Source organism: Episyrphus balteatus, chromosome 1, assembly GCF_945859705.1.
Source record: "Episyrphus balteatus chromosome 1, idEpiBalt1.1, whole genome shotgun sequence".
NCBI lineage: Eukaryota > Metazoa > Arthropoda > Insecta > Diptera > Syrphidae > Episyrphus > Episyrphus balteatus.
The window spans coordinates 159,642,580-159,670,303 of NC_079134.1; the positions used below are offsets into that span (position 1 = coordinate 159,642,580).

At 31.9% G+C, this 27,724-nt stretch overlaps 1 protein-coding gene across 1 annotated transcript in view; it reads right to left on the reverse strand.

Moving 5' to 3' along the window:
* Positions 1-26,724, reverse strand: part of LOC129921379 (zinc transporter ZIP11) — a 28,708-nt gene extending 1,984 nt beyond the window's left edge. Inside the window, exons 1-6 of the mRNA XM_056003185.1 lie at positions 26,457-26,724; positions 4,122-4,470; positions 919-1,144; positions 781-852; positions 441-720; positions 122-379 (exon numbers count right to left, since the gene is read on the reverse strand). Of these exons, the coding sequence (XP_055859160.1) occupies positions 122-379; positions 441-720; positions 781-852; positions 919-1,144; positions 4,122-4,229 (944 nt within the window). The 5' untranslated portion in view covers positions 4,230-4,470; positions 26,457-26,724. The remainder of the gene's footprint in view (positions 1-121; positions 380-440; positions 721-780; positions 853-918; positions 1,145-4,121; positions 4,471-26,456) is intronic.
* Between the last annotated feature and the right edge of the window lie 1,000 nt (positions 26,725-27,724).

Sequence of the window (27,724 nt, forward strand, 5' to 3'; positions counted from 1 at the left end):
AGGGTTAATTGAACTATAACTACTTGGGATTTAAGGTAGTTTTTTATTTTTTTCCTTCTTTCCATTGAACTTGAGTTTTTAAAAATAATTTGTTTAACTTAAAATAAATTTCAATACTAACCTCGCATGTGCTTCTGGCAAGATATCATCAGCAACAATATAAATCATAGCTCCAGCTGCAAATGACAGAGCATATGGCAAAATTAAATTTGCAAATGTTACAGCCACAGCTCCTAGGACTCCGAAAATTGGCTCAACCATACCAGATAGTTGACCATACCAAAATGCCCTTGGCACACTAAAACCAGCAGCATGCAGGGGCAGACTGACAGCAAGTCCTTCGGGGAAATTTTGTATTCCAATACCGATTGCTAGATTTCTGTATTAAAATAGAAAAAATTGTTTAAAAATGATTTTATAAAATATTAAATGTAACTTACCTCGCACTTTCGAATGTGGCTGAATCTGTTGTACCAATGGCACCAAAACTCACACCTACAGCCAATCCTTCGGGAATGTTGTGGACAGTAATGGCAACAACCAATAACATAATACGCTTCCATTGTGATATCGCATTCTCATGATCAATACGTGCCTGGTCTGAATAAGTATTTTGTTCCAAGTCGGAATTGATTTTATTTTTTCTTCTTCTCGATTCTCCGCTGTGTTGGACACTGAGACAATCTGAAAAGCTTTGCATTCCTTTGGTTGAAGTGCGATCTAAAATAAATGAAAATATGAGTTTCTGATTGGTTTAGACCAAATATCTATTAAACTTACCAACACTTTGTCTTGAATGCTGAACATCATCCAAGGCGATTTCTGCTTTGTCTTTATTTGAGTGCGTCAGGGCTAGTGGTTAAATTAACAAAACTAGTTAAAGGGTCTTTTTAAAATGTTGGATTGTTTTAAACTTACAGATCATCATGTGTGAACTATTGATGCCCAAATATGATATCAGTTTGTCGGTACCATAAACAAATATCGATCCCAACAAGAAACCACCGGCAACTGGTAAGAATGCATATTGGGCATATAAGCCAGATCCTTCAGCCAATTCAATCGCTGGAGATAGGAGTGACCAGAATGATGCTGCAATCATAACACCAGCAGCAAATCCTAAAGCTACATCTAGTGACTTTCTCTGAAAAAAAAGAAAAGTTCAATTATAATCGAAGAAAAGTTATTTAAAGGTACATTTTTTAATTGGAAAGCAATTTAACAAAACAAAACAAAAATAGGATTGCAATTCTATGAATTTTATCAATTTAAAAAAAAAATCATTTAATTTCTTTTACGTGCTGAGAGTCATGTTCAGTTGAATTCTTATCATTTGATATCAACAAGATAAAACAAAAAAATATATATTTATCTAATTAACTACTCCCTCCTACACCTAAGGATTTCTTATTATTTGTGTCGTTATCGTTTTTTTCATCTTAAAAATTTAAGTCACGTTTCTAGATAAAAATAAAATAAAATTCCATAAAGTTGCAAAACAAATCATTTGATAATCGTATTAGATATGTTTGTGTATTCGCAGAATATTATACAAAGTTAAATGTGATTAAATTGTTTAAACAAAAGAGACAACACTAAATACACATTTTTTTAATCATTTAAATGGAAACCACGTTCAGAGAACTAATTATTCAAATTTTTGACAGGATGTCTTAATTTTATTGATAAACAAAAATGTGATAAAATAAAATTTTACCTTTGATCAATGCTTAAGAGACAAATTTTATAAAGAAATAATAAGTGGGTATTAGGAAAACATTTTTTAATATTTTCGGGAATATAGCATTTTTTTTACTCGAGTCAATAGCTCACGGAAACAAGACCAAAACTTATTATTATTAAAGATGTGTGGGGATTTTCAATTGACAAAAGTTCCAAAAATATTTTTTCTGATTTTCCGTTTTTCAAACGGGTTTCTGGTAAAACTTAGGTCAAGGATCAGTCATTTTCTATAAATCCTTCTTTTCCTTTTTAAATTCAAACATCTCAATTTAAATATTTGTGTGAGGAGTACAAAGAATTTTAATTTTTTTTTTTTTTTTTTTTTCAACTTGTAAAAATTTCTAAAAAATATTGTGGTCCCCAAAGAACGAAAAACTCAACATTCAATACTTTTGGTAAAAAAAATATTTTGTATATACATATTAATCCACAAAAATGACTCTTCGGCGTAAAAAAAAACCAAAATTCTTTTAATTTTGATGTAAAGTACAATAAGGTTACTTTGCTCCACTTTTCAGAGTTGTTTTAGAAAAAAAAACTCTTTAAAAAAAAGTGTATTAATTTTTTCAATATGTTTGTTTAATTTTATATTCCGTTTATAAATGAAATATAAAAGAATAAATACAAGATGAAATTAAATGCATGACTGGGTAGCTTGTACTTGACCTTATGGTAAAAACTGCTTAGAATGTTGAGCTTTTCACTGATATAAAAAAGTATTAAAAATTGTTTTTTTAGATAACGAAAACACTTTTTTAAATGGTTTTCCAAACTAAGTATCCTATTTAATTTTATGTATAAAAAATTATTGGACCGTATTTATAAAATAGTTATTTTTTTTTAAATAAAAATTTTTAGAAAAAAAAGAAAAATATTAGGAAAATATTATTGACACACAAAAAAATTCAAAAAAAAATTATCAACTCGTTTGCAACACTGATGGTTTCGATTCGCAGACGCGTTTAGCAAAATTTTGGTTTATATTGGTTAAGTCATTTAAGAGCCGTTTATGTTCAACATAAATCATTTTGTGACAGTTTACGCAGAGGAAAAGTTTATGTTTAATATAAGTTTGAACTAAATCGCAAGTAAAACGTTATATTAGGTATTATTATTTATGGTACTCTTTTTTGGAGCTGAAGAGTTTAGCAATGTTTATATTTATACTCTTTGTAATATGTACTTTGTATATCTATAACGCTTAATTTTTAAAATTTTGTGTATCTTGTCGAAAAATTATTTCTTAAGAATGGCATTCTATTAATTTTTTTTAAATGTTTATTTATATAAAAACTGTTAACTTTTTAAATGCAGCGCTTTCAGTTTGGAATTTAAAGTAAAATAACAATGCAGATTTTTTTTAATAACTATGATATGAATTTCTTTAGTATCATTTACTTATAGCAAAAATTAACTCGAAAATGAGTTATTGAGTGGATATTGTGCATTGATCAACCCATGTAAATTTTAATAAACTAGATTTTTTGGTATTGGATCTATCTTAGTTTCAGCCACTTATTTTTGTTCTAAATAATTAACTTAAAAAATGTATTGTTGTTCCACTTTAAGTAGGGTCACTAAGGTCTCCAAGAATTCTACATCGCATGAATATTTAGGTTCTTTTGAATTTTTGGAAAAAGTTTCTCAATTGAATTCTAGTTTTGTATTCAAGAAGTTCTCTTAAAACATTTAAAATTGAAAAATAATTGAATTAAAAAAAAAGTATCAAAAGCCAAACTATTTTGTATCAATAGTATGGTAATGCATTTTAAATTTTCATGTAAAATAACTTTATCGACCAGTACCTAATAAAAATCAAATTTCCAATCGCACTACTAATCAATTTATTTCTACAGAAATACACAACTTTGTATGTATTCTATCAAAGTTAATTAAAATCTGTTGATTCACAATAATTGATAAAAATAACTTCTCTTTACCACATTGCTTTATCTCTTTACGGTTAATTGAATTGATTTTTTATCTTAATTCTAAGCCACGCGACTGCAATAGCTTATTTGAATATTCATTAAATGAATGAAGTAAAGATATTGTATATATGTATGTATGTATCTCTGCAGAATGCAAAATAGAATTGAAATGACACAAGACAAGAGGACTTTTGTTGTATTCCAAATACCAAACACCTGTTGTATTCTAAGGCAAACCTCTCTGGGAGCTTGTTTCATCTTTGAAGTTGCAGTCATTGGACAACAAAATTTATTATTTCACATCGCAACTTGGTCGTTTGATTTAAGATTCTATAAATCAATCTTTAAAATCATATGCAAATTAATTCTAAACTTAAAAAAAAAAGACAAAACAAAAATTAATGAGACGTGAAACAAAAATAAATGACAGACAAAAAAAAAACTTACTTGATTTCCTCGGACAAATATGACCATTGCCGATCCAACAGCTGTGAGACCCCAAGTTAGAAGCGTTCCAAGCAACGCTTGTGTTACTGGTCCATACCCAGGAATCATTTTGTTTGATTGTCTTTTTTTTTTGTATTTTTTTCAATTAAATACAAATTAATATATAAAACTGCCAATAATATTGGATACCTCTTTTTTGTGTGAGGTAACCTTTAAACACAATGAATTCCAAACAAATCACTTGAAAGTAAAAACAATCCGTTGCATCATCAACTTTGTCAAAAGGTTTTTTTTTATTTTTTGTTATTTATCTATTAGAGTACACCGCGGCAGTCTTATAAGAGAGTGTCTGAAAGATATGAAAAAAAAAATAACAATTTAATTAATAAAATTGATGAAAACAATTTAATGACGTAGGTAGTTGGTTTAATTAAAATAATTTAAATTCTTTTTCAATAATTTAAAATGTATTTACTTTATTTTTTATTATTTTTGAGGAGTAACACGAATTTGCATTCCACTTTTGTTATAAAACTTGAATACAAATTATTTTAAATATATTTTTGTTTTTATTAATTAAAATGTTTTGAAGTTTAAATGACAAAAAGAAGTCTTTTTTTCAGCAGCCCGTTTTTTTCTAAATGATTGATCATTAAAGAGCGCTCTTTTTGAGAGCTGCTAATGTAGACGACTATTGCTAACCGATGACTGGAAAATCTAATTGGTTCGGCGCTCAGTTAAATTGAGATTGTGAACGCCGCGCCACGACACGATTGAAATGAGTTTCGTCACACCATCGGAGGAGATACGACTACCTACCAGTCTTTCTGACTGATTGTTTGATGAATTATAAATCATTGGTCTGGCGCAGTAGAGCTTTTGTGTATGGCAACGCATATGATTGTCGTAAAGATGAGACGTGCTCGGTTAGGAGTACAAATGATAAGAATTAAATATTTTTATTTGTTTTGATTTGATTTTTTTTGTTTTTTTTTTTTCGTTTTCGAATTTAAAGCTCCTGATGAGAAGTTTACGAGTACATAATTATGTGGCTTGAAATTACGTTTAGAAAAATTAGTTGGAAACAAAAGATTTTTTTTGAGCTGCCAGAATCTTAGAAAACGAATTAAAAATGTTCTTTCCCGAGCAAAAATGTTGATAACTCTTTGTAAGATAACTGAAAATGCTGAAACCTCAAAGATCTCAAAAATCATAACTGACTTGATTAACAAGATTTTTAAACTAATTGAATACCAAATTGTTTGTTTATAAACACCATTAGCGGTTTTGTTAATGTTAATTTTGTTGTATTTTCGAAAAGTACCGCTAAAATTAGAATAATAATTTTAAAAAACTTGCTTATATTGAGGGCAGAGATCAGAAATAAATCTCAACCTTTTGAAAGGTTCCTTAATAACTCTTATCTGTCGCCATTTTCAATAAAGGTCATAAAATAACCTTTATTTTTAAAAAAAGAAAAATTTCGGTCAAGGTCTGAGAGAAACCTTTATTTTGTATTTTTTTATTTTTCGGTCAACCAGTGAGATTTGTCGCTGAGAGAAAAAAATAAATCTCGTCTGCAAATAATGTATCAATTCCTAGAAACATGGGAGAGGTGCCATATGAAAGCTTATATTCTCAGCTACCCGATAGTGGTATAATCGGGTTTTGGATTTTTTTTCAAAATTCCGAGAAAATCGCGTTTGAAAGTTGGGGTAAATTTTTTTCTTCGAAAAATCCCCGAATCTTTGAACGCTTATGGAAGCTAAACCGCTTGAGAGCTATTTTTGGAAGTGATGCCAAATGATAGATTGTGTCATGGGCCTACGCTTTGCTCATTGCTCATTTTTAAAAAATCATCTTCTATGTTAAACCGCCACATCATGCCTATTTTTTACCGACTTCCAAAAAGGAGGAGGTATTCAATTCGTCTGTTTTTTTTTTTTTTTTTTTTTTTTTTTTTTTTATGTTTGTTACCGCATAACTTTGGACTGAGTGAATCAATTTTGATAATTCTTTTTGTATTGGAAAGCTGGTGGCTGCAGTGTGGTCCCATTTCAATTTCGTTCACTTTTAGCCATAGGAACTATTTTAAAAACAAAAAAACCCAGTTTTGATCCATGGAAGTCGGTTTTGTTTTTTTGCTAAAAATGATTATTCAGCATCGGGCTTAACTTTTTTTTACCGACTTCCAAAAAGGAGGAGGTATTCAATTCGTCTGTATTTTTTTTTTTTTTTTTTTTTTTTTTTTATGTTTGTTACCGCATAACTTTGGACTGAGTGAATCAATTTTGATAATTCCTTTTGTATTGGAAAGCTGGTGGCTGCAGTGTGGTCCCATTTCAATTTCGTTCACTTTTAGCCATAGGAACTATTTTAAAAACAAAAAAACCCAGTTTTGATCCATGGAAGTCGGTTTTGTTTTTTTGCTAAAAATGATTATTCAGCATCGGGCTTAACTTTTTTTTACTTTTAAGTTCTCCCGGTTTGAGAACGCGTGCACCTACAGGGATGGGAGTTGTACCCAAATGTAGGTTAGAGCCCCCGCTACCTTTTGGCATCAAAAACATTTTTTTCATTTTTTTTCAAAATTCCGAGATATAGCCATTTGAAGTTGGGCGGGCGAAAACGCTTCTGGAAGCTGAACGCTTTGACCTAGATATACATCGGTCTCCTGAAATATTCGAAATTGCATTGGTTGTGCTTGTCGTCCCAGCGACTCAAATCACAGTGGAAAACACATTTTCGTCCTAAGATTTTACTTTAAACGAAAAGTGATATAATCTTGGGTCTAAAGAACTTTGAGAGTCTATTTAGTTCATACATTATTTAATACATAAATTAGAAAAAACATCCTTTTCAAATTTATTTTTGCAATATAAAGACATTCTTGACATATTTGACATTTTCCTTTGAATTGACCATTTTTGATTTATTTTCAGCGAAAACGGTTAAAGGTTGACCTTTTCCATTTATTTTTTTGTAAAAATCTCAACCATTGAGAGATATTTAAGAAAATAAAAAATAAATCTCAACCGATAACCTTTATTTTTGATTTTTAAAAATAAATCTCAAACCTTAACCGAAACTATTTAAAGTAATGTGGTAACTGTCAGAGAGAAAACGATTGAAAATAAAGGTTGACTGTTATTTCTGGTCTCTGATTGAGGGGTATTATTTTTGGATCTAGAATTAAAAACCCAAAATATAATAGAGCATGGCGACTTTGGTTGGGTTTGCGTTCCATCGTTGAAACACATATTGACCTATTTCATTGAAATAGTGTTATTGAGATCAGTTTTATTTTTTTTTTATGGGCAGCAGAAAAGACTATATCTCGTACGGGAAAAGAGATACATAGATTGGCCTCATTTCTAGTGCATTCCATAAGACAAAGACAACACCTAATTATTTTTAAATAACTATTTTTAATCATAAGCGTTAAAAAAATTGTAAAACTCCATAAAGTTGTTTAAGAATATACAAATTTCAAAAATCTTTTTTTATCAGACACCTTTAATAAATGTTTTTAATAATAATACCACCACTTTCTGGGTCGAAAAAATTCAAAAATTTGTTTATATCTAAAAAAAGTATACTTTTAGTCAGGTGCCAGACTAAATCGTCTATAATTAAACGCAAACAACAATAATAATTAAATTATTATAATAGCCATGAAGCAGTATAGCATATTATTAATATTAACTACTTTTTTAGGAAAACCAATGCGTCATTGGTGCGGTACTAATTTCGGTATTATTGGAGTTAAAACTCAAGAGTTATTAATTATTATTATTAGATTCGTGATAAATTTTTTTAATGGTAGGAATTAAAACCATGAACATGTCTTTTAAGCATTTATGGCGATTTAAATCATGATGCACAAATGTAAATAATGTCCTATTGATCTTAGCCACTTATTTGAAAGTAAAACATTTTCATTCCTAAAGCGCTTAAAAACTCTATTAAAAATAGTACATATATCGGAAATTTTTTTTTATAAAAGCATTTTCATGGTTTTAATTTCCATTTCTAGTTGCTATACATATATCGTCGTCCAAATATTGGTTTGTCGAAAATGCCAAAATGAGCTTTTTCAATTGGATATGTAATAATAGGTTTGAGAATGTGCTTTTTTTCAAATCTGTTATCAGATGTTTCCTATCGTTACCATTACTGAGATAATTAATATCCATTTTATCGTATATTCACAAAATAAGCATCATATTAGTATTGATTTAGGTACAAAATGAGTTGTCGACAAACTCATTTTGGGTAAAAACCTTGATGATTTGAAAACGTTAACAAATAAGAGAGTTTTGTATACATATGTAAATAAGAAGAAGATATCCCACAAAATATTCTATTAAATATTGAAAAAAACTTCATCGCTGTGTTTTTTTAGTAACGCAAACCCAAAAATGCGATTTCCCAAAATTTCAAAATTGGCGTTTAGACCCCAGTTTATCTTAGACTGAGGTTTATCCAATGTTATTTCAATAGGATAAACTCCAGTCTAAAGCTTTTTTACTTGCGATATAGGTACTATATATCAAGTTATGCATTCGTACAAAAAAAAAAGTTGAGATAACATTTTTCCATGACATTACGATGATAGACAATGCCAAAAAAGTGGGTCCCGGAAGTCCGTCTGTCCGTCTGTCTGTCAGTCTGTCAGTCTGTCAGTCTGTCAGTCTGTCAGTCTGTCAGTCTGTCAGTCTGTCAGTCTGTCAGTCTGTCAGTCTGTCAGTCTGTCAGTCTGTCAGTCTGTCAGTCTGTCAGTCTGTCAGTCTGTCAGTCTGTCAGTCTGTCAGTCTGTCAGTCTGTCAGTCTGTCAGTCTGTCAGTCTGTCAGTCTGTCAGTCTGTCAGTCTGTCAGTCTGTCAGTCTGTCAGTCTGTCAGTCTGTCAGTCTGTCTGTCTGTCTGTATAAGGAACTAGAGCCTAAACGGATGGACCGATTGACTCCAAACTTGCTATGTAGCAGTTTTTGGAGGCTCTCCAGAGGGGTTTTTGGAATTAATTTTTTTGGACCAAAAATAACGGTACCTGTCATACAAAAATTTCGGAAAAGTTTAATTTCACAAAAACGGCTCCAACGATTTTGTTAAAAAAAATTCAAGTGTTAGTTTTTTAACAAGGTCTATCTTTCGAAGAAAAAATTTTTTTTTGAAAATCATTATTAACGGTACCTGCCATAGGACCGCTTTTTTCAAATCGAATTTTCTGCAAAACTACTTTTTGTATTTCAACGAAATTTTTTATACAAAAGCATTTATATAATTTAAACATAAGCCAAAAATAAAATTTTGAAAAAAATAATTTTTGGATTTTTAAAAAAATTTTGAAAATTTTTTTTTGAAAAATCAATTTTTTGAAAACGGGACATTGAATTTTTTTGAAATTTTGTTTTTAAATGTTGATTAGTGATTTCTACAAAATGGCATACTAATTTTATTTTTAAACTTTTTTTTCAAAAAATTATTTATAAAAAATTAGTTTTTTAAAAAACGGCTCTAACGATTTTGAAAATTTTTTTTCTAAAAATGCACCTTTATATATCAAATAAAACTGCATACTTGTTTTGTGGGGCGATTTGATTTCAGATATTGTTTTATTTTTTTTGAAAAATTAATTTTATTTTTTTTTTGTTTTTTATATACCAATATTTCCCAAGTTTCTATATAAAAAGTCTTAAAAATTTAATCAACTTGAACTCTAAGAGCAAGTTCGTGCGACCCAGTCGTGCATTTTATTTTATCATACCACATGTTATTATTTTTTTTTTTTGTCAATGGGTACAAGTATTTACATAATTAAGTACAAAAAATCTTTTTCTTTTTCAAAAAAAGGTTTCAATTATGCAGTTAAGAAAAATCATAAATTTATCCTAAAAATCAAGAATTAATTGATTGAATCAAAAACGTATCTTAATGGAATTTTGCAAACATTTGTAAAAAAAATAGAATGCATAAATTGAAACCAAAAAATATTAAAAACCTTGAAAAAACAATTTCTGCAACTTTTATTCTTTAATTTTAATTTTTCTGTAAGCAAAACGTGTTAATATGGCCCTTGTGTGCAAAAAAAAATCAATTGATTCTGGACTTTAGACAGAGATGCATCAAATCGTTAGCTGTTTTAAGTTTAGATCTTTTCTGTAGTAAGAAAAAACAATTTTTTTTCAACACCTTGATATTAAAAACTATGCAAATAAATGAAAATAGAAATAATAAATTGCATACTAGGGTGTGTCAAAATGTTAAATGTAATATCTTTTAAAAGTTGAATTGCATATCATCATATTGTAATGTTTTATTTCGGGTTCACAATAAAACTTATTTAATTTCCACTTATATTTCCGTTCAAATAAGAACACACTTTATTTCAACTCAATTTACTTTTATTATTCGCTCAAACAAACACACTTTTAAATCACTTTATTTACTACTAACAATTCGCAACACTTTATTTCACTTTGTACTGTACTCTTTCACTTTCAAGATTAAACTGTCCCGGTCGGTGTCCACGCTGCCCTTTTATACCTGAAATTCGGAATTCGAGAATGTCTTCGAAGGTTCTCGTCTTTGCTTCTCGAAGCTTCCTTTCCAAGAGGGGGCGCTTCATACTTCCAGTCCAGTGGGATATTTTGGGATATTCAGCAGTCGAGGGAATTTCTTTGGATGCGTTCAGAGGGTAGTTTCTTGATTACTAAAGGTCCGTTCACATTTCTACCTTTACTGTAGCAGGTAGTGTGTTCAGACTTTTATCTTAAAAGTAGTTCGGTAATTCATCGTTACATTGCCCCCCTCTTAGGATTGTTCGTCCCGAACAACTCCATTGCTTCTTTCACCATTATAACGATGTAAACGGTCACAATGAACTACCTTTAATTTGCCTCTTACCCCTCTCTGTATACGGTAAACCACGTCGTTGATTCTGGTTATTACTGTGTAAGGGCCTTCCCAGTTTTGTTGTAGCTTCGGTGATAGTCCCTTTTGTCGGTGGGGATTGTAAAACCACACAAGTTCTCCTTCTTGAAACCCTGTTGCTGTCGCTCGCGCGTCATATCTTGTTTTCATCCTGTCACTAGACGCTTTTATATTTGTCCTTGTCCGTTGGTGAATGTCAGCCAGTGTTTCTTTCAGGTTATCAACATACTCATCTATTTCCTGTGGCTCATTTGGAACACATCCGAATTTTATCTCACTTGGCAGCCGTATTGTAGAACCAAAAAGGACTTCCGATGGTGTATGTCCAGTGGAACTATGTGTTGCACTTCTATAAGCCATCAAGAATAATGGAATATGTCGATCCCAGTCTCGTTGATTATCGTTGACTACTTTTGACAGGTGTTCTTTAAGTGTCCTGTTAAATCGCTCAACCATCCCATCAGATTGTGGATGAAGCAGTGTTGTTCGCGTCTTCTTGATGCCAAGGAGTGAGCAAACCTCTTGAAAAATCTTAGATTCGAAGTTCCTTCCTTGGTCGGAATGAAGTTCCATGGGTACTCCGAACCTGCTCACCCAATGAAACACAATCTTATCCACAACTGTTTTGGTTTCCTGGTTTGGGATGGCAAATGCCTCAGGCCACTTGCTGAAGTAGTCCATCACTACAAGGATGTACCGGTTTCCGTTGTTGGTTTCGGGAAAAGGACCTGCCACGTCTATTGCAATCCTCTCAAAAGGTGTGCCCACATTGTACTGATGCATCTTGCTTTGCATTTTTCTAGCTGGTCCTTTGCTAGCGGCATAAGTATCACATTTTCGGCACCACTTTTCAACGTCTTCTCTCATACGTAACCAGTAGAATTGCTGGCGTACCTTTTCCAGCGTCTTGTTGATGCCTAAATGGCCTCCAGAAGTTCCCTCGTGCATCTCTCGGAGAACATCATTAACCTTTGACTGAGGTACGATTAGTTGCATTACATAAGATTTACCATCTGCGGATTCCCACTTACGCCTGAGTAACCCTTCTTGCACATGAAGTGAGTCTCATTGTGCCCAATATGCTTTGAGATTGGGGCTTCGGTCGGAGATGTCGGCCCATTCTGGTTTCTCTTCATGTTCCTTCCATGCAAGGATGGGTTCGATGTCCGAATCTTCCTGTTGGGCCATCCTGAGTTCTTTATTACTCCAGCCGCAAATGGGATCAGCTCTCGTTCTTCTTACAGCGACAACTTCCTTTTCCTCTAGCCGTGTGCAATGCTTGCAGTCTTGCTTGCACGGGCGCCGAGATAATGCGTCTGCATTTGAATGTAGCTTTCCTCTTCGATGTTGAATCTGACATTGATACGTCTGGAGTATCTCGATCCATCTTGCTACTTGACCCTCTGGATTTTTGAAGTTCAAAAGCCAATTTAGTGCACCATGATCTGTGCGAAGAAGGAACTTCTGTCCATAGATGTACTTATGGAAGTGCTTTGTTGCCAATACCAGAGCTAGAAGTTCCCTTCTGGTCACGCAATAGTTTCTTTCTTGTTTCGAGAGTACCTTGCTGAAATAGGCAACGACCTTTTCTTCTCCGTCATGAACTTGCGATAAAACTGCACCAACTCCAACATTACTTGCATCTGCGTCAATGATGAATTGTTTGCCTGGAGTCGGATAGGCCAACACAGGAGCTTCACATAACCGTAGCTTCAGTTCCTGAAAGCTTCTCTCACACTCACCTGACCATTTAAAGGGTTTACCCTTCTCCGTAAGCTGGTGCAAGCTTTTGGCGATTCTCGCAAAATCCTTCACGAACCGTCGATAGTACGTTGCCAGACCGAGGAAACTCCGAAGTTGATGCTTGTCCTGAGGGGTTGGCCAATTCTTCACAGTGTCAACTTTTTCTGGATCAGTCATTACTCCTTGGGATGAGATGATATGCCCCAAATATTTAACCTCGGTCTTGAAAAGTGCACATTTCTTTGGATTTAACTTAAGATGTGCTTCTCGTAGCCTCTGGAATACAGCCTTTAGGTTTTCACAATGGTCATCAAATGTTTTCCCGTAAACGATGACATCATCCAAATAGACTAGGCAAGATTTCCAGGTTAATCCATTTAAAACGCACTCCATTAAGCGCTCAAAAGTAGCTGGGGCATTACATAGCCCAAACGGCATGACATTAAACTGCCACAGACCATTTCCTGTGGAGAAAGCCGTCTTTTCCCGATCTTCTGGATGGATTTCTACCTGCCAGTAGCCACTCTTCAAGTCCAAAGTCGAAAACCATTGTGCTCCTTCCATTGCATCTAGTGTATCGCTGATTCTTGGCAGTGGGTAGCTGTCTTTCTTCGTCACATCATTCAGCCTGCGGTAGTCGACACAAAATCGAGTGCTTCCATCTTTCTTTTTGACGAGAACTACCGGTGATGCCCAAGGGCTTTTGGAGTTTTCGATCAGCCCATCTTTCTTCATTGTCGATATCATTTCTTCAACTTCACCTTGTTTGGCCAAGGGGAGACGTCTTGCTGGTTGACGAATCGGCCTAGCATCTCCTGTATCGATTCGATGCTGCACCAGTTGTGTTCGGCCGTACTGCCCGCTGGGTGAAGAGAAGATATCAGCATATTCGTGAAGAAGCCTTCCTGCAACATTAAGCTGATGTTGACTCAAGTTGTCTGAATTGAGAATTTGTTTCTTTAGTTTCTCCGAGTTCATAGTCATCTGTGTATCCACCTCGTTGATCTTAGTTATTGCGGCCACAGATTCACATTGCCCAACAACTTCTCCTTTCTTAAGCTTGATTGGGTACGGTTTGATGTTAAGTATCCGTACAGGTACCATGTTGTTCTTTGGTGCCACAAGAGTCTTCCCGATGATGATGCTTTCGGAACTTTGCTCAACTTCTGGTTCAACCATGAGGTATCGATGGCTTCCAAAGTTTCCCTTTAACTTGGTCCACACAAAAACTTCTGAAGAAGGAGGCAGGCACATGTCTTCTTTGATGACAGTTCTAATTGTTGTCGAGTTTTCAGTGCCATAGACCATTGGAATCTCTACATTTCTGTATTTCAGGACTTGATTACCGATATCCAAAATGATTCCATGCTCCTTCATGAAGTCGATTCCAATGATGCACTCGTCACATATATCTGCCACCAAAAACACATGCGAAAACTCTAGTTCTGCTATACGGATCGTAAGACGAACTTCACCGTACACCCTTGCTGCTTCTCCTGTGGCGGTCTTCAGACGGTAGCTGTTGGTGTTATGTAGCCATGTCATCTTCACCAAGTCTCTTCGTACAATGGAGGCGGTGGCACCGGTGTCAATTGTAGCCACGTGTTGCTTGTTGTTTATGGTCGCCTCCACTGTCAGACTTTTGTTGTCTCGTTTAGTCTGTGAGACTTGAATTGTGGTTCTGGGGCCATCGATACCAGAAACCAGCTTCTGCCCCTCGAAGTTGGTTCTTACTCGTTTCCCGAATGGGAATCAAGTTGAGGATGAGCGTTGGTTGTATCGCTTACCTGTTGTTGGGCAATATTCCTGTTTCCACAGTGTTGGCAAGCAGTTCTTCTTGGTGGCAATCTGCACTGCCGCTGGAGATGTCCGGTCTTGTTACAGTTCCAGCATCGAGCAGCTCCGTCCCTCTGGTTTCTTTGGAATGCGAGTTTTTGTCGTCTCCTGCTGTCGGATATGCCAGATGAGCTAACCTTTCAATATCTGCTTGGAGTTGTTGCAGAGTTTCTCCTCTTTTCTGGACTCTTGTATTGAGTTGGACGCGGAAGACTTCCTGCATATGGCCATCTCCAAAGCGTTTTTCAATGACCTGGACAAGAGCGTCAAAGTTACCATTCTTTTCTGGTGGTAAAGTTTGTAACAACTCAGCAGCAGGACCTCTAAGAGCAAGAGTCAGCGCTATACATTTGTCTTCGTCATCCCAGCCATTTGTTGTTGCAGCTGCCTCAAACTGTTTCTTGTAGATCGACCAAGAACTTTGTCCATCAAATGTTGGTGGATGCATTTCCTTCTTCTTTAGGTACTCACCAGAACTTTCTCGGATCTTAATTTTCCGAACCTTGTCAAGTTCCTCAGTAATACTTTGCATTTTAACTTCCATTTTTTCAAATTTGTCATCCACTTTCTCGAACTTTCCTTCTACTTTCTCGAGTTTTTCTTCAACTTTCTCGAACTTTTCTTGAGATTGCTTTTCAACGCATTTGATGGAAGCATCAATAGCAACGAACTTGTTCTCGATCGCGTCAAGCTTACCTTGGATGATGTTTTTCTGTTCATCTAATTTTTCGAGAAGATTCTGTTGTTCACTCTTTTGCTCGGTACGTTGTTTCTCAATTTTTTCGAGAAGATTCTGTTGTTCACTCTTTTGCTCTGTTCGTTGTTGTTCCATTTGTTCTCTTTGTTCATTGCGTTGTGTCTCAATTTGTTCAAGAAGATTTTTCTGTTCATCCTTCTGTTCATTACGATGTTCTTCCAATTTGGCAAGGAGAACAGCCACCATAGACGACATATCGGAAGTATTACTTACTTGTTCTTCTGTCATTTCAACTTCGAATTGAAATGTATCCAAATTTTCGTTCTTCTGGGTTAAATAATCCTGCAGACGAATAATGAGGTCATTTTTCGATCCAGCAGTAGGAAGACCTCGCTTAGTTAATTCCGCCTTAAGCTCAGTCAAACTTAACTGATTTAATGTTTTACCCATTTTAACTTTTTAAAATGCGAGCACTTTTGCTTATTTCACAATGTTTTACACTTTGTTTATTGTTAAAACACACGCGCACTTTTTATTTTATTCGCGAAATTATCTGATTCGCACAAATAAATAAGTTTTATAACACTTCTGACACCAATGTAATGTTTTATTTCGGGTTCACAATAAAACTTATTTAATTTCCACTTATATTTCCGTTCAAATAAGAACACACTTTATTTCAACTCAATTTACTTTTATTATTCGCTCAAACAAACACACTTTTAAATCACTTTATTTACTACTAACAATTCGCAACACTTTATTTCACTTTGTACTGTACTCTTTCACTTTCAAGATTAAACTGTCCCGGTCGGTGTCCACGCTGCCCTTTTATACCTGAAATTCGGAATTCGAGAATGTCTTCGAAGGTTCTCGTCTTTGCTTCTCGAAGCTTCCTTTCCAAGAGGGGGCGCTTCATACTTCCAGTCCAGTGGGATATTTTGGGATATTCAGCAGTCGAGGGAATTTCTTTGGATGCGTTCAGAGGGTAGTTTCTTGATTACTAAAGGTCCGTTCACATTTCTACCTTTACTGTAGCAGGTAGTGTGTTCAGACTTTTATCTTAAAAGTAGTTCGGTAATTCATCGTTACAATATAATAAAACGGCAAACACTTATTTTGTGGTACAAAATACGTGGCCCACAAAAACCGAAGGGGCATAAATTATATACGGAACGATAGGAAATTTTATCTAGATGTGCAGAATATATACTTTATTTATTTTTTTTTCCGAAATAGCTAAAAACAATAAATTAAAATTGAGAAAAAAAACAAAAACAAATGTGCTGAACCACGCCCTCTCCCTTCTGGAAGCAAAGACGAGAACCTTCGAAAACATTCTCGAATTTCGAAAAAAATTAAGTGTTGCATATTCTTAGTAGTAAATAAAGTGATTTATATAGTGTGCTTATTTGAGCATAAATAAAAGTTACAGTTGGCACTCGAATTTTGAGTGCGGGGTCGGCTAGTTAAAATTAAATTCTGCATTTACAATTTTCATTTTTATTAATATCTTTGGCTCGCTCAAAATATAGGAAGAAATTGAAGAAATTTGGATTTTAGAGATTTTTGAAATATATGTTTTTTTTAATTGCGCCGTTTGGATACAAACAAAATATATTAAATATTTTTAGGCTTTCTCGTAAAAGTTAATTCCAAGAAAAACCTTTCAAGCTTATATTTGTTAAAATTGAACACTTAGTAAAGAAGTTGCGAAATAATAAGCGAATGAAAAAAATAATTTTTTTATATAAAATCGTTTCTTTGTTAACAACTTCAACCGATTTGAGCTAGCCAAAGACGAACGATATTATAATATTTTTTTACATATTATTAAACCTTAGACCCTAATACAATTTTTAACCACTATTACATTGCAAAATTAGAGTACTTTTTTTCGGCCATACAAAAGTGACAAACCTTACTGCATACATTCAATAGAAAAAAAATGATTTTCTTTCCTTTCTTTTACAAAATTAAGAAAAATGTGTCAAAAATCACGTAGTAAGTGATTCAGGCAAATCTGTTAAACATGTGTTAACAATTAGAAAAAGAATAAGACCTTGGAAGTTTATGTTTTTTTCTTTTTTTGGTAATAAGCACCGTTAAAACCCACAAAAACGAAAGACAAATTTGATCATAGCTTTATTTGGGAAAATGTTTTTGTTTTTTTTTTTACTGTCGTGAAAAATTTATAATTATGCAAAATGATATATATAAAGCTTTAACACCTACAACTTTTGTTCAAAAAAAAAAAAAAAATAAATAAATAGCGCCATTTTCTGTATTATATAAATTAGCATTAGAGTAAACCACAATTTAGTAAACAGATGCCATCATGAATTTAAAAATAAAATCTTATAGCAAATATACGTGAGTAACTATTTAGATAACATAACAGTGTTGCCATAATAGGAAATATTTTTTTTTTTTTGATTCAATGCGACTTTAGTAGTGGGAATTAGGGATGTTGTGGATGTGGATTTTTTCACGGATTTTTGAAAGTTAACATCTGCAAATGCGGATGCGGATGCTTAAGAGATATACAAAATTAATATAAATTAATTAAAATATACAGATACAGTTATAAATTACATTTTTTTTATTTGTATTTAATGAGAGAAATTAAAAATAGGTGCATTAGAATTAATAAAAAGTAGTACCGCTACCTTCTCTACATCAAGTCGGTTACATAGAGGTTGGTTAATTAAGCCCCACTACTAAATAATTATTCCCTAGGAAAGCTGGTTAGTGGAGTGGGTAGAAATTGTCGTTAAGTTCTTTACTGGCACTTTTTTTTTGTCCGGAAAGAAAGATCTTTATTAATAGCCTTTTTTCACCCCAAATTTTTCCCAGTCATGCGGAAGTTCCGCATTTGCGGATGAGAATGCGAATATTTGCAACATCCCCAGTAGGAATAACTAAAAAACTCATTATTTGATTTTTTTTCTTCAAGTGAGGTAAGTGCGGGTAATAAGATCTATCCGGTAAAATAACCTCAGTTACAAAAATGCAACTTCAAATGAATGCAGAAGCTCAAGGTCACACAAGGTACTAACATTCATAAATTGCACTTCAATTTTCAAACTCCCCTTAGCTAGGCCTTATTACCCGCAACTTTTTATATGTTCTGAACCGATTTATTTTTATTTTTATTTTTGAGAAGACAGTTAGTAAAATAATACGAATTGGTAGCCCTGTTCATCTTCTACTTAAGCATCTGATAAATTTTTCATGCAAAGAAGAAATCATCTAGCAAAACATTACGCTTTGCACATGTTTTTTTGTTTTTTTCATTATTTTCTTTTGTTTACTTAAATGGTTTAAATTTCCTGACATTTTACTAATCCCCCGCTAGCATGAATTATACCTTTATACCTATGTCTCAAAAAACAAATGTGTGCAAACTTAATATAATAAAGAATGGATAAATTATAATTAATTATTATTGTCTCTTTGATAAGCTTTATACGAGGTGGTATCTATAAGGTGTTGAAAAATATTGGCTATAAAAGTCATAGAAACAGACTCATTCATTAACAGTTGCTAATCAAAGCTCTGTTCGACAGGTTTTTGAAATATTTTTCTTTTTTTTGCTTCAACATTCCACCTTCGACGAGACGTGAAAATAATTTTTTTTTTTTTCATTTTCCATTCATAAAATATTTTCTTTGAATTGCATATGAACAAGTTTTATTTTAATCGCATGGGTAAACGCAGCAGGCGTTTAATAAATCTTAAAACAGACAACACTTTTACACTTGCCTGGAAACAATCAATATGAGTTACGAGTAAGAGATAGTCATTAGCCATGGCATTGAATTGAATGTTGTTTCAAGGCACGTAAAGTGGCAGTTTGTTTATGTTTCAGAGTTTCTGATAAGACATTAGTTTGGTTTTGAGGTATGTGTACATTGTACATCCATGTTTTTTTTTTCTTTCACAATGTACAAAATTTTGTAATTAATTTCAAATTTGACATAAAAACCACTCAGTTTTTCTGATAATAATTTGTATGTTATATGAGTCATTAATGAGTGGAAGAAAAAAAGGTATATACAATTATTAAAGGCAAACAGAAAAATAGCACTTATAAATATATAAAGAGTCAAACTCTCAAACTTAATAGTGCAACGTGGAATTCAATGAGAAAATGTGAAAGGAAACATAATCTTCTGAGTCAGAAATCTGTTCGCAATTGGGTATTAGAAAGGGCTTTCTAACAATCTGTGAATTCAAATTATTTAAAAAAAATAATATTACCATTTCCATTTCGTTTCTAAAAGCATTTGCAAATTTACGATTTTTTATTTATTTCATAGAGCACATGGAAAAATTAGTCGTATTCGTCTCTTGAGTTTTTACTTTTCGAATTTTGCCAAAAGAATAAACTTTTTCTCTTCATAACTTATTTTGTCAATTGATTATACTTACAAACACCTATATTAATGATAATGAATAATTTAATGAAAATCCTTTCGTCATAATATATTAGCAAAACGAACATTGACATTCAAATTGTAAATACCTACTTCAAACCACATGGTAAAGTGTTGCTCATGTTTCATGTTATCATAAGCCATTACTGTAATAAAGATAACTATTAACTGATAATAATCATTATAGAGAATTTTAATATTAAAAGGGGAAGAACGTACAAATTGATATGCCTTAGTGAAAAATAAAATTTATTTAAATATCTTACAACTAGAATATTGGAGTTTTCAAATCCTATTTATTTTGTTATTTAAGTTTACTACCACCATTTTTAACTAATATTCAAGATAGAGATGGTTTAAAAACAGTTGCATGAGAAACGGCGAAACAAGATAGAAAACAAAAATAACAGCAAAAACATTTGTTAATTTTCACGAATCCGATGTCATTAAAAAATCAAGTGTAGGAAATTATAAACTATCCTAGACAGGCTCATTAAACACGAATGAAGTCTGTAAAGTCTGTTCAAAACAAATATATATGTATTATCATTAAACACAGCTATTAAAACAAACTATTACAAAAGCAATTATTTGCGCTTCGATGCGGTATATTGTTCGTTTCAGTTGTTTTGTTTTTTTTTTTTTTTTTTTAATTTTAAATGTAGGTACCTACTACAAGATCAAAAAAAAATTGAGACTTTTATTTCTCAAAATGAAATGTAACAAACTTATGCCACTACCAAAACCAATAGGTGTATTCTCATATCAATTAATGACTAAAAACTCGGTAAATTTCCATAATATGAAAAAAACCCAAACAGATCAAAATATTTAATATTTTCTGTACAAACAGCAAATTGTTTAAAATTTCTATTGTGAATAGTCTACCATAGCAATGCAAAAAGAACAGATTCTTGAACTTTCAATTTTCATTTTTTTTTTAAACTAATCATCCAGATAAACAAATTAAGTAGGCATGTAGTTGTGAAATTCATTTACAAAAAAAAAAAAAAATGGGTATCTATTTAAATATGTATCGGGTCCATTTGCTAACACGAATGATAAATATTAATAAACATAACAAAACTAATAATTTCTACTTAAAAGATTGAAAGAATAATGGGGAGCGAGATTCTGCAAGTAACTTGGAGAAGAATTAGTTTATGAGACGAAATAAAATGCCCAACTTGCTCTTATGGTTAAAGTAGCTTTTATCTTAGGCCCAATTTATTCACTCTCCATTATTTTTAAAGGCTCCATTAAAAATTATAAAACTGTCAAATCGCATACAAATTTTAAAATTTCCCTTTTTTAATGGCGACTTTAAATTAAATGGAGTGTGAATAAATTGGACCTTAAAGAATTATTTTTTAAATTAATGAAAACCCGTTTTAAATGATTTCGATCACAAAACAAAGTATACCATTTTATTTCTTATATACATAAGAAGGAATTAAAAAAAATAAAAAAAACATTTTAAAATCGTTAGAGCTGTTTTTTAACTTATAACTTTTCAACATTTTTCAAAAATAAAATTGGTATTCCATTTTGAAGAAATAATTAATTTACACTAAAAAAATAAATTTCTAAATAAACTGATTGATTTAAAAAAAAAATTGATTTTTCAAAAAAAAATTATAATATTTAAAAAATAATGCAAAAGTGTTTGTTTTAGGCCCAATTTATTCACCCTCCATTAAATATTGGATTTCATCGTTTTAGTTAACAGCGTTATTAAACTATTGACGCAATTAAATACACGCTATTAAATTTTCTATTTATTCACTCTCCTTTAGTTAAATACTTTGTTTTTAATGGAAACTTCAAGTTTAAAACTCCGTTAAAAAAATCCCACGGAATTTTAATTTATTTTGAAAAAAAATCTGTCAAAAGCTACATTTTGTCAAGTCAAACAAATATAATTTTTTTTTTTAAGTTATAAAGGATGAAGAAGCACATAAGTTGATATTTTAAAGTGGGATATTCTCCGAAAACGAATATTTACATATGTACATTATGCACAAGCACATGCATCAGTATAAAATAACCGTCGAATGTAATTTAGAAGAAAAGACAACGGGTTTTGTATATATGTTAGCGATTTTTATCCGAAAATGCAATTTAAGAATCAACTGGCTAGCAATGGCCGGCTTGATTTTGGCAATGTTTGGACACAAAAGGGACACACAGAAAAATCGGCAATAGATAGAACAAAATTGATCTTTATCACGTCACAAATGTAAGGCCTGTCTTTGAAGAAAGTAATCAATTCCATGTGTTTGTGTATACCCATAGAAAAAAAAAATGATAGAATTTCTGGCGAGCCGCAGTCCTACATATATTTATACCTACAAAAAATTCTAGTCTGGACTTTTATTCATAATAGTGTTTTTTTTTCTTAATAATTCCTTAGCTCATTTGACAAACAAACTTTTTTCAAATAAAATAATAAATTAAACAATAATTTATAAAATGACATTTGACACTAATGGAGAGTGAATAAATAGAAATCCTGTTTAAAACCTCCATTTGCTCTAAAAATCCCTTTTTAAAGTTCGAATTCGGCTTTTTATCTAAAAGGACTTTTAAATTTAATGCTCAATTAGTTAATGATTACAAACTTCAGAAAATTGCTTAAAAGAGACTGAATTAAACGAATTTCGTTTTTAATTTTAAAATTCCAATTTTTAATTTTTTAATGGGATTTAAGTTTAATGGAGAGTCAATAAATTGGGCCTTAGGTCCAATTTATTGAGCCTCCATTAAATTTTGAAATTTGTCGTTTGAGTTAAAAGCTTTGTTAATCTATTGACGTCTTTAAGTTTCCATCATTAAAAATTCATTTAATTCACTCTGCTTTAGTTAAAGTCTTTACTTTTAATGGAAACTTTAAATTTAAAACTCCATTAAAAATATCCCAGGGATTTTTTTATGCTTTGAAAAATTAAACTGTCAAAAGCTACATTTTTGTCAAATAAAATATATTTAAATTTGAAGATTTGAAGGATAAACAATATAAAAACACAAAAATGATGGCCCGTAAGTATTTTGCAACTAAAACTCTAGGCAAAAGCCCACAGACGGTGTTACGATATAATAGTAGAAACCAAAGGCTGAAAATATTGCAATTTTTGAGATGATTAGGATTACGCAGCATCTCAACCCTGATTAGTTTCACTAGTCTTGTAGATATTCTCTGTGGTCTTCTGAGTTCTGCGAAGTGGATAAGAAATGCATTAATTTCTTTGAATTTTGTGTCTATTAAAAATCTCAAATAAAGTGTTGTCCATTTAACCTTCATACTCATAGATTCAAAAATTTCTGGCAAGCCTATAAATATATTCTTGTCTGGCGAGAGAGATATGCCAGTAGTGACCAAAACCTGAAGCAATTCATCCCTATAACGTACATGTCGTTTGAACTAAAACAACACAAAAACGACTTGTTCTGTAAGCCAAAATTACCAATTACCAAACGTTGGTATTATGAAATTGATTGAACACATTTTCACCATCCCATTTTTCCATATTCATGCATGTTTTTTTCATTTTTAATTGTTAACTGACACTGAAAACTTTGTTTAATAAAATAATAAATGAAATGACATTTGACCCTAATGAAGAGTGAATAAACAGAAATCCTGTTTAAAACCTCCATTTGCTCTAAAAATCCCTCTTGAAAGGTCGAATTTGGTGTTTTAACTAAAACGACTTTTAAATTTAATGCTCAATTAGTTAATGATGCCAAACTTCAAAAAAAATCCGTAAAAGAGACTGAATTAAACGAATTTGGTTTTTAATTTTAAAATTTAATTATCAAAATCAAACCAGCTGTTGTCATTTAAGAAAAAAAAAATTTTTGGAGTGCGAAAAGTGATTTGTCGTTTGTGGATACAAAATTTGTGTGGTAAATATGAGATTTTTCATGAAATAAGAAACTAAATAAAGTACAAAAAGGTCACAACAGGCTTTTCGACTCGTTTGAACGTAAGTCGCAGGCGACTATAGACCTCCATAGAAAAATCCTAGTCGACCGACATATCAGGCGGCTAAAATCGACTCGTGAAAAGTCGGTATAAAAAATGTAAAATGAAAACCCGAGATAGGTACCAGAGATCCAAATGAGTATGTTCGAACCTGTTCGAACAATTTAAATTTTTTAAAATGATCGTTCGTGCTCGATCGTTTTCTCTCTATACTCGTAAATCATCTTACTCATAAACAAAAATACTCACAAAAAAAACCATACAAATTGTTTGAACTCATGAGTATACTCGATCCTCAATACCCACGGACAAAATTACTCGTAAACAGATCGACTGTTCATGAACACTAGGCTTTACTCAAAATGATCGAAAGTGATCGAAGTGATCGAACGTGATCGAAAAATCATGAACAGTTTGAACAATGAAAACAACCACTCCCAATTTCTACGTCCTATTATAGGTACCTGTTGCATATTTTTTTTTATTTAGGTTTTGAGGGTTGGTTGTTTGCGATACAACTGCAATTAAAACAGGTTATTTTAATTTTACAATTGTGATTTAGAAAGGGATTTTCAATGACTGAGTAAATAAAAAAGTAATTAGTCGTTAGGTAACAATAAAAATGGGGTAGTGGGGAATGCCCACTTAATTTGTGCAGGTAGGTGCGTATAGTAGAAACATATCCCTAAAAAATATGCAATAATGCGATTTGGGATGATTATTTTTAAAACAAATTACTATTTTTTCGGGTAGGTCTATGGGGAAATTACAAATCAGCATGAAAAGGTTAAAGGGAAAGTTATGAATGAAATATTTTAGTTCAAAAGCTGATTTCTTGCAAGAACAATATTTAAATAGTAATGTTCTGAGTTCATTTAAAAAAGTACATAATAGTTTTATAAAAAACAATGGAAGAACAAAGTATTAGCTTAAATCTTAATAAAATTATATTTTCTATTTGCGACAAAAGAAACTGCCGAAGTAAGGTATGGGGGACTTTTGGCGAAATAAAAAATCAAAATGGTGATACTATACCAAACTTTGTGGCATGCAGATCGTGCAAAAAAGTGATGAAAAATTTCAAAACAACGACGAACCTTTTGAGGCACAGATGTTTAAAAGAAAGCTTGCCAAATATAAACAAAGAAGTGATTGTGTCGATGGCCGATAAGAAAGCAGTTTTTGATGTGTCCGTGAAGCTGTGTATTGAAGATCCAAATGAGTATGTTCGAACAACAGATTTGTGGACTGACATTTTGGAAAATTCAGAAAATTTAAGTGATTTAAAATACAAAGTAAAACATTGTTTCATCCCGAAATTAAAATGTCATTCAAAAGTGCGACATTTTTATATCCCTCCAACTGAAAAGACTGAAATATATATATATATATGAAATATATTCTAATATGTTTTTCTTCATTTCATTATCTTGTCAAATTAATTAATTTAAATAAAACAAATGTAACTTGCTTTTGTGTACCAAACTGATTCTCTTTTATTTATGCTACAAGAAAAACCACCCTCGAACACTATGAACATTTTCTTTCCAGTTTGAGTAAATTCGATCACATTGATCATGAACATTTTGTTCACGATCATTTTACTCGATTTTACTCGAACAGAAAAATGATCGTTTGAACTCGTTTGAAATGTAGAATTACTTACGAGTCATCATACTCCTAAACAGGAAAGCTCGAACATATTTGAGTTGTGTTGATTCTGTTTGTTCGAGATCGTTTTTTTCGAGTAAGTACTCTATGTTCGTAAACAATACTCGACTCGTTTGGTTCTCTGATAGGTACTCTGATTTTTGTGACAGTTGATTGTTTTGCCTTGGAGCGGGAAAACAACGAACAGATCTAGAATGTCATCTCATAAGCAATACCTTCGTCGCAAGTGAACCTTTTCAAAATGTTAATAAACTGTGTTAACAAACCTTAAACCTGCTTTAAGTATTCTCAATTATTCTCTATCATCGTACTCTTAGGTACTGCATATTATTTGTCTACAAATCTTGTTTTTCTTTTCAACCCGAAGATGAACCTAGGTACACAAAAATGAAGCTAGTGTAAACATCTTCTATTAACATTTAAAAACAAAATTGATTAAAAGTCACGAATTCATAAAATCTGGTTTCCCCAAAGAGTCTCTCTCAAAAAGGTCATTGGCATCATTTTTTATTTACCTAAGATTGATCTTTTTTGAATTTAAAACTCATTAACAATTAATTCATTTTTATTAAACACAAATATTTTGTGTACAATCAACAATCAAGACGGGCAAAAGTAAATAATAAATAAAAATACAAAAAAATTGTTGTTTAATTTTGTGGGGCTTCGCTCTGAGCTCTGATTCTTTGCTGATTGGAATTGTTTTACTTATTTGTTGATTGCATAGGCAAAAAACCGGGTCAAAGCACTTTGACGACTTCGTTGGCAGTCAGCCGGTCGTATCGACGAGACTTGAACTCTTTTTTTTTCGTTCACCGCAAATGAATGACGGAATCAGAATCAACAATAATTTGTCGATTCAACAATTATTATTATTTCACAGGAAGTCAATAAGATTTCTTATCAAACAATTTAGTTGATTAGAAAAAAGAATGTGGAAATAATTTGATGATAAAAAAGTTAATTTAATTAATTTTCAAACAAAGGAAATTTGCTATTAACAAAGTTGTTTTATGAATAATTTATCTACTTACATTTGTTTTAATTAAACAAAACTAATGCCAAGGACAATTGGTTGCTCCCACGCACAATAAAAAAAAACTCCAACACAAAAATGTTTTTAATATTATTTTTTTTACAATGCAATCACATAAGTTGATATTTTTATTACATAAACCGGCACATTGTTATATTACTTAAAAGACGAGATTCTTTTTGGCAAATGTTTTCAAATATTTACTTTTTGTTTTATTACAAAATAAAACAAAAAATATAGTAAATTATTTCAAGCCAACGTAACATAAAACGAATTTTACACGAACAGTCAAGTTTTTTTTGTTCGAATGACATTTGAAGGAATGAAATACGAAATGTCAAAAAGTGACAGAACACAGAAATCAAAATTGTACAGGGTTGTTATTGAAAATTGTTGCACAAGGTAAATCTTCTTAGCGATTATAGCGCTAGGTGAACCATATATTTACTAATTGGTACAAAATAAAGGAAGTTAAATTTAAAAAATAATTTCGACTAAAATACCTACATAAATGAAATGTATTCATTGAAATTTACCAAATTAGAATGGGTCACAAATAAGTTAGTAAAAAGTAAAAATTTTTCTTCTATAATGCTTTACAGAAGCAATAGAAGTATCAGTAAAAGAAAAAGGAAGGAAACAAGCAAAAACATGAATATGAGGAGATGTATGAGAAAAAGCTATGGATAGCTATTTAAAAAATTATTATAATAAGCTTTACAGAATTACTATACTAAGCTATACAGAATCAACAGTAGCATTTGTAAGGTTTAAGAGAAGCTAAAGTGATAGTTGCAAAATTTTATAGTCCTTATCCCAAGTAACAATTTTACTTGCATAAGGTCCATTTTGTTCGATTCGACAAGCTATAGTTTGTATACGTTTATTTTAAGGCTTACTTACGCAAGTCATCCATTTTGTAAAGAAAGGAGGTCTCCTTAAGGCTATCTAGAAGTGTTAAGAAGAAGCCTTGTAAATATCAGTTAAAGAAGACCTTTATAAGACCTGTTTGAACCGTTCTAAAGAAGCCTTGTATTTTCAAGTGACAGAGGCCTCTATAAGACCTGTTCCAAGAGGTTCTTGAAAGTATGCAATGTTTTCATCTGTAAGTATATCAAGTTTTTATCCTGCAGATATGCAATATGTTTGTAACGCATTAGAAAAAAAACATTGCATTTCAATGTGAGGTTTCAATTAGCTTCCAATTTTCCACTCATCTTTAATATTAGAGCATGGTCTACTGGTAAGGTGCTGGCTTGGTATGCA